This window comes from Herpailurus yagouaroundi, unplaced genomic scaffold, assembly GCF_014898765.1.
Source record: "Herpailurus yagouaroundi ecotype Mexico unplaced genomic scaffold, PumYag 403, whole genome shotgun sequence".
NCBI lineage: Eukaryota > Metazoa > Chordata > Mammalia > Carnivora > Felidae > Herpailurus > Herpailurus yagouaroundi.
The window spans coordinates 507,662-515,242 of record NW_024412620.1 but is presented as its reverse complement, the minus strand read 5'-3'; the positions used below and the strand labels follow the sequence as shown (position 1 = coordinate 515,242).

Genomic DNA, 7,581 nt, shown 5'->3' with positions numbered 1-7,581 from the left:
CTCTCCCTCTCCCTCTCCCTCTCCCTCTCCCTCTCCCTCTCCTTCTCTCTTCCTCCCTCCCTCTCTCCCTCCATCCTTCTCTCCCTCTGCCCCTCCCCCGCCCCTCCCTCTCTTTCCCCCCACTCATGTGCTCTCTCTTTGTCTAAAATTAAAAAGGTAGCTTTACTAACTTTAAAACATGTATACATACAACACAGTAATGATGGAAACAGTGATAACAACAAGATTATCCTTATCTTCATTAATGCAGTGACAAAACATTCCAAGCCAAAATAGAATATTAGTGATGGTTCTAGGAAAGCCTGGGGACAAGACACTTTTGAAAGGTACAAGGAAAATTTGTATTAAGAATAAACCTCCCTGAAGTTTTCCTTTTACTTAGCAGTTACTGTCCATTTTCTGTATTTTTTCTTTTCTCAAAAGAGAAGATTTTTTTGTTGTTGTTGTTTTGTTTTTTGTTTTGCTTTGTGAATATGTGTTTGAACTTTGCTCTGTCCCAAATGGGAGTTGTGTCCATTAGTTAAGATAAGCCAGGTTTTCTGGCAGATATCAATGATTGCCTCCTTTTTTGTGTGATCCAGATTTGTGAAACTAGGCATACATTTTTTTTCACTTTATACCTCTCCAGGAAGGAAGGAAGGAATTCTCCCAGTTCAAGATGTACCTCAGTAAAGCTCTTGATGGATCTATGGTGTTCCGACTTGAACTAAGACTTTCATATCTTGAATTATAGTGATCTAATATAAAACATTAGCAATTTCAGAAATACCAAGTTTTGACATATTGAAAGTTAACAGCCACCTCTGACCATCCATGACATATAACCTTTATGTATATAATGAGTGTGAGGATAGAATAACTCCTATCTGTCGACAGTGCTGCCTGGAATGCCTTCTCTGCTCCATTTCTCCTGGTTCCCTTATGCCCTTACTGAATGAAATCCTACCTATCCACAAGGCCTCAGCTCAAAATTACTTCTGAAGTGGGAAGAGTTCCTTGACATCCCCCACCGGCTTTACTCCAAACTGTATTATATGCTCCCTTATCACCTTGCATTTTTCACTTGTCAAACTTATCACACTACCCATCAAAGTCAATCTATCTAACTGGATTGCAAGGTCCTTGGGGACAGAGTCCGTGTCAGTTTTGTGCAGGTTGTATGCCCAGTACCCAGTATAGTCCCTGGCATATCATAGGCCCTTAAAATAATGTGGTAAGGACGTAAACATAAAAATATTCAAATGGATGAAGTTAAAAGTTTTTAATTTAATCTGTGTCATTGATAATATCAGTGTCAATGAAATAGAGTGAAGCACAAATTGAGTCAGTCTGAAGACAATAGAAGAAAAAGGTGGTGTGATATGTGAATTGCCAAAAATTGAAAGAAGACGTCCTGCATTAGGAGATTTGATCTATAATCATACTGACTTGCTTCCCATTGTGCATTTTAACCTAAAATAAATTTACCAGGGCCTTCCTCCAAATCAGCTGAGATTGTTTTATCTTTATCCTAAGTTTGTGGCTATCTGTGCATTAAATGTGCTAAGGTGACAGCTAAATTGTGTTCCTAACAACTATTTTTAGCGTGTGTAATTTTGCTTTGCCTTACTGATTAGGATATCTTCAGAACTTTAACGTTGTGGCTGATTTTTAGGTTTCCTTTCTTGGAAAACATTGATCTGTCCCTTCCCCCAGGGTGTGATGGATTTAGTAGCTATTTTTGTTATTGTTTACTGCTTTGTATAGTGACCTTTTGATGCCTCCTGAGCGGTGGGAATAAGTTTGATACTATAGATATAACAGGAGCATACCTCAAAGAGATTTTTTTCTTTTGTTTTTAAATGTGCCTTTTCTTTTTCTTAATTGTGCCCGAACTGATACAAACATTAAAGACTTATTCTGAAATTTTTCTCACACTAATGAGAGCGTTATACTGAGTACAAAACATACCTGTGAGCAAAACACAGTGAGGTATAGGTTAATTTATGTGTATATTTTTTCTTGTGTTCTTAAAAACTGAAACCAACACATTCATGCTAACTGAAGTGTCACCTGGAGAAACAGCCTTAGAAAACTGAAAATTGTTGAATTTGGTAAGAAAACAGATACCTTCGCCATAGTCTGAACTGCAGTTGTTTTTCTGCATGTTGTGTTCTAGATGTTGAAGTCTTAGCTACAAATTGGTGAGGGAATAACAATGGATGAAAGGGACCAGAGGGAGGAGAAAGGTAGTATTGTTACTTGTTTCAGCAGAGTTTGCATAAAAAAATTATATGCAAATATTTAAGCTGGGTTTTGTTAAAAGAAGGACTTACTCAGTTTGGTGATTGGTTGCTGGTCGTTCGTCTTGCAAATAAATTATTTCTATTTCAGTTTCCTGAGGCTGTACCACTGGGTACATTCTGAAATACTGAAAGTGAAAATGAAAATCTATAAATCATTTTCTTTGTTAAAACACATACATAGTATCTTGGCCCTAGAAGATGACCTTATCCCAAAGGAGCTGTGTAATGCAGGAAAGAGATCATTTTATGCTGCATTTTTTTTTTAACCAGCTAGAAGATTTATGTTACCAGATCACCTTTCCAGGGGTCATTTTATTTAAATTTATGGTAAATATACTTAGAACGGTAAAATGATTAATGGAAATTATTTTTACTTGTGAAAGGATTTAATTGAAATGATTTCCATTGCAACTGAAATACTACCTGCTTACTTAATTTTCTGTTTAATAGTGCATTCAGGTGACGTTAAGGCATATCGATTGTGATGTTTGGTGGAATAAAAAAATTAAATCCATCAAAGCAAATATTCTGATTTGTTGAACTTTCTCTTACCTTTACAATTCCTTTTAAAAGTTTGAAATGCCAGGATACTGTGTACAGAACAGGTTGTTAGGGTGGTTGTTGTTTTTTATCTTCATTTGCCAGCTATCAGGCAGGCTAGCCAGGAGCGCTGAGACTCTAAAGTAAATGACAAAGCAAACGAGCAGGATGGCTTGCCATCAGCGCCATAGATCTGAAAGTAGACAGCCAGACCAGAGATTAGAGCAAAACAATTCACGATAGCACAGCAAACAGGAGCCTCAGTACAATAGCAACGGTTCTCTTTTCCGCAAGTCCTGTGGAGAAGTAAGATTGGCCTGCATGATTGTTATGCCTTCCTTGAATTCAGTTGAAGCTCAGGAGACTAGGGCTAAGGGCTCAACACGTTTTGAAGTAAATTTTAAGTAAGGAAGCCTGTCCCCCTCACTGGGGATGAGTCACATTTGTGGTTACATGGCTAGTTACAGAAATGGCTGAAGGACAGAGGATTGGGTTGCTGTACTTGTAGTTTGGTGCATTTGGTAAGGAGGAGGTATGGGGGACCCTTGGGGTCCATAATAATAGATCATCTTTTCTAATAGTCCACCCGTTGGCCCTAAACATTGGCTGAACTCAAATGTTTACATAAGTATCCTACACCTTCAGCAATTCAGATTAGATGAGCTGAGCCAAATCCATTCAAATGATCTCATGCAACACTTAATAAGGATGATTATCAATAGGATGAAACCAATGTAAAGTTTTCATCTCAGTTGGGTATCCCAAGATTCTGGATTCAGCCAGTTGAATTAAGCCCCAGAGAGTACTGATAGGTCTTATTTCAAGTAATCATTTAGTTTCTGTTCTTATGGGATATATGCATTGTTTCACCTGTCTAGTGGTATTAATTCATACATATTCTGCTCAGGCAGGATGTAGTTTAAGGCTGGAATATTATCCACTATGGCTTGTGCAAGAGAGTTTAAACTGACCTATTGATCTTCTAGAACTTGCATAGTCTCATTGGCTAAAATTAAGGATAGCTTCCTGACCGTATATCCTCTAGGGCATGAACTCTACTGCCAGAGAATAGTACTTGCCCTGCTTTATGGAACCTGAAGTCTCTGTCACTCTGGTAGGGTTGGGGCACATGTTGTCTCCAGTATCCAAACAGTCCAACTTAGTGCCAGGCCTCCTTTTTGGTAGGTGGGGGTTAGAGGGTGAGTAATTTTTCCTTTACTGACTTTGGGTAGCCCACATCGCTCCCAAGAATTATTTGCCAGTCCCTTGAATTCATTAATCCTGAACCACCCCTGGGCTTTCATGTGAGTCAGCTTCTGTTCCAGAGCCCTTGATACCTGCTCTTTATTTGAGCCTATCAATCAGTATGATATCATTAATGTAGTGGAACCAAGTCATTCCTAAAGGGAAAGGGTGTGTTCCACATTACATTGGTGGAGGCAACAAGAGAATTCAAGTACCCCCAAGGCTATTTAGTGAACCAGTCTTGGAACCTGTAATCAGGTGAAGGTAAACTGATCTTGATCTTATGGTAGCAAGGGGATTGGGAAAGAGGCGAGAGAGAGAGAGAGAGAGAGAGAGAGAGAGAGAGAGAGAGAGGCATTAGCCAAGGTCAAGAAGCCATGCCCTGTGTTATCAGTTTGTGCAGTAGATTCAGTCACAGTCTCAGTGTCTGGAAGAGCCAGAGCCACAGGGGCGACAACTGAATTCAGTTGGCAAGAAGCCACTATAGGCTGCCAGCTCCCTTTAGCCTTTTTTACAAGGCCACACTGGGCGATTCTATTGAAATATCACATGTCTCAATATTCTTGCTGCCTTTAGGTCTTCAATCAAAATTGTGATGTCTTTTTCTTCTCCTGAAATTGAATCGTTTTTGTGTAACTTAGGAGGGAACTGCCTAAAGAGATGGACTGTTTGGCATTTGTCCTACTGTCACCTGCAACAAGTGGGTCTTCCAAATTGAGAAAATGGCCCTTGGATTCAGTGAGCATTCACAGTACACATGCAGTATGTCAAACATCAATAGCAAGTGTACAATCAGGGATGAGAGAGGAATAGCAGCAGCAGGGCACAACAGGGATCCAAATGGCCCCACATGGATTGTTCTGGTAACTTCTATTCCTTTTATTCTGTTTCCAAACACAGGCAATTGAATGTGTGGCTTCTGCTCTTCAAGGGAAGCTGATGAGATAGCCACTTGAGGATCAGTGTCCATAAAAGCTTATATCCCCCACCCTGCCCTTTCTTTCCCTGAAGCTCTCCCTTGGGGATGGAGAGATCTCGGTTTCATCTCTGGTCCCCCTTTTCTTTAAAGGCTGGCAAATCAGGGTGCAAGGGCACAGGGTTAGGTAGTGGAGGTACTGAAGGAGTAATGTGTTCTGAAGTTGCCACTTAGCTCTGTAGTTCCTTTGGTAGTGGGGGATTGATTTCCATGGAGGAATCTGGATCTATAGAAGCACTTTGATTTCAACCAGTTGCTTGCTTCGGGGCTCCCATAGTTCAGTTTCTGAACCCGATTTCTTTGGTGCTGATTCCATCCATCTCTTTTCAGGGAACTCTTAACAATCATATCCATGTTGTCTTGCAGCTGGGCCCTCTTGGAGACGTTCCAGAAAGTCATTGTCTCTCATATGTCAGCATACTATGTGCACCAAGTTATTTAGGGAAGAACCCAAACCTCAGAGAGAATGCAAGACGTAACAAGATCCCAAAGGAAATGACTAAGTAAGCAACCTGGTTCATTTGCTACAGCTTCATCATAGGTGTGAAAGTAGACACTGAGACTTAGTGATCAGAGCAAGGGTTTTTAAAACACACAAACGGCAAGAGCCCCAGTGCAGTAGTGCTGGTTCTCCTGCTCACTAGTACCACGGTGCGATGTGATGCACCCGGGTGGTGGCTGTGCTTGCAGTGAATTGGTTGGCAGCCGAGGAAGCCAGGACTCAGCATCTTTCATAGCACCTAGCAACCAAACCTGTCACCCTCACCTAGGAAATGAGCAGTTGTCCTGCAATTACACTGTGGTTACCTTAATCACTAGCTATAGAAAGGGCTCCAGGTCAAGTGCAGTTTGGCGTCATTGAGACCACACTTGAGACCCACGACGGATTGGCTTTCCCGACATCATTATCATTCACGTAAATATCTAAAATATTCTAAGAATAGGTATTTTTCAAATAATATACATGTAATAGCATAGTAATATATTACCTTGGAGTTCTGCTTTCAGAGTTAATAAAATGCATTCATAGTATATGTCATCGAGTCATCTGTGAAGTAGGTCACGGAAGTGTCTTCATCTCCATTTTGCAAAAAGAAGAAAACTGATGCTTATAGAGAGGTTCAGTGACACATGGCAGGTTATATGTGTAAGTAGTGGAGCCAGATCTTGGATCCATGTCAGTTGACTCTCATGTTTTCTTTTTACTACCCCGAACCAAGTTTACTTGAATGAGTAGAAAATAATCTTTTGTTGATTATAAATAATATTCGTATGCCAGTGGATATTTCAGTAAAATTATTACTGTTGAGTATGTTTTCAAAGGCCTAAATTAACAATTTGTTTAGGAAATACATTATTGTTAAAATTTAGTTTATATGTGGTTATTACATATTTTAAATATAAGTCTGAATTAAGGTCTTACTGTTTCTAGTGTCACGTTGGAAAAGAGAATGAAAAAGAATGTCATTTGATATAGACTTAAAAGTTTTGTTATTTTTTGGTTAATTATGATCTAATAAATCCCTGATTCTATGAACCAACATCTTATAATTTGATTAGTTATACATCAAGTACAGTTGAGAGAAAAAGTAGATACCGGCATCTCTCAAGCTAAAAGAACTAAGGATCATTCTGAGTAGAATGAACAGTGGCAAGATACTACTGAGTAGAATATCATAGCAGTCAGGCTGATGTTAGGTCAGACTTTCCATTATTAATCCTTCTTTTGGTTTTTATAACTTTTGGTTGAAAATTCTTTCCAGGGAACAACTTGTATACAGATTTTCAGCCTGGGAGCAAATATCTCATGACCCACTTACAAGCCTCTTTAAACATTCAGATTAATGTTAAGAGCTTTTATGACGAAAGCTAATTTTATGTTTCAAAATATTTCAAAATATTTATTCTTTTGGAATCAACAACTTAAAAATATTTTATTTATTCCTTGTGAGGCTGCATTATATTTTTAGAATTGTACTCAAAATAGTTACTAAGCTCTGATAAGCTTTTAAAAATTCTAAAATGTAAGAACTTGATTAAACAGCATTTAATTGATTTTTAAGAAGTTGTTAGAATGAATAAAGCATTATATACTAACTGCTATAAAAGTTAAAACTCAACTTTACGTTTCAATGATTTAAAAAAAGTGGGGGATCATCATTTTGTGTTCACTTAATTATTTGATTTGTATTTCTCTGTAAAAAATGTGAATTCAAGAATACAATATTGTATTAGGGCTCTCCAGAAAAACAGAACCAGTAGGACACACACACACACACACACACACACACACACACACACACACCTCTCTGTATATGTGGTTACCTTAACCCACGCAACTAGCTATGTATCTAGCTCTACACACACGCGCGCGCACACACGCACACAGATTTATTATAAGGAATTGGCTCACATGGTTATGGAGGCTGGAGAACCCTGAAATCTCTAAGCTGGAGGCCCGGGAAGCTGCTGTAGTTCTGGTTGGAGTCCTAACAGCCTGAGAACCTGGAGAACCCATTTTGTATGTTCTGGCAC

The 7,581-nt window shown here is 39.0% G+C and overlaps 1 protein-coding gene across 5 annotated transcripts in view; it reads left to right on the top strand.

Annotated features, from left to right (window-relative positions):
- The window catches only part of NEK7 (NIMA related kinase 7), a 154,348-nt gene that overhangs the window by 27,535 nt on the left and 119,232 nt on the right, over positions 1 to 7,581 (top strand). The window contains exon 1 of one of the 5 annotated variants that reach the window (XM_040463514.1): positions 5,525 to 5,549. The exons of the other annotated variants lie outside the window; for them this stretch is intronic. Coding sequence (XP_040319448.1) covers positions 5,542 to 5,549 — 8 coding nt within the window. The 5' untranslated portion in view covers positions 5,525 to 5,541. Of the gene's footprint in view, positions 1 to 5,524; positions 5,550 to 7,581 lie in introns of those variants that run through there. 5 annotated transcript variants of the gene reach the window in all.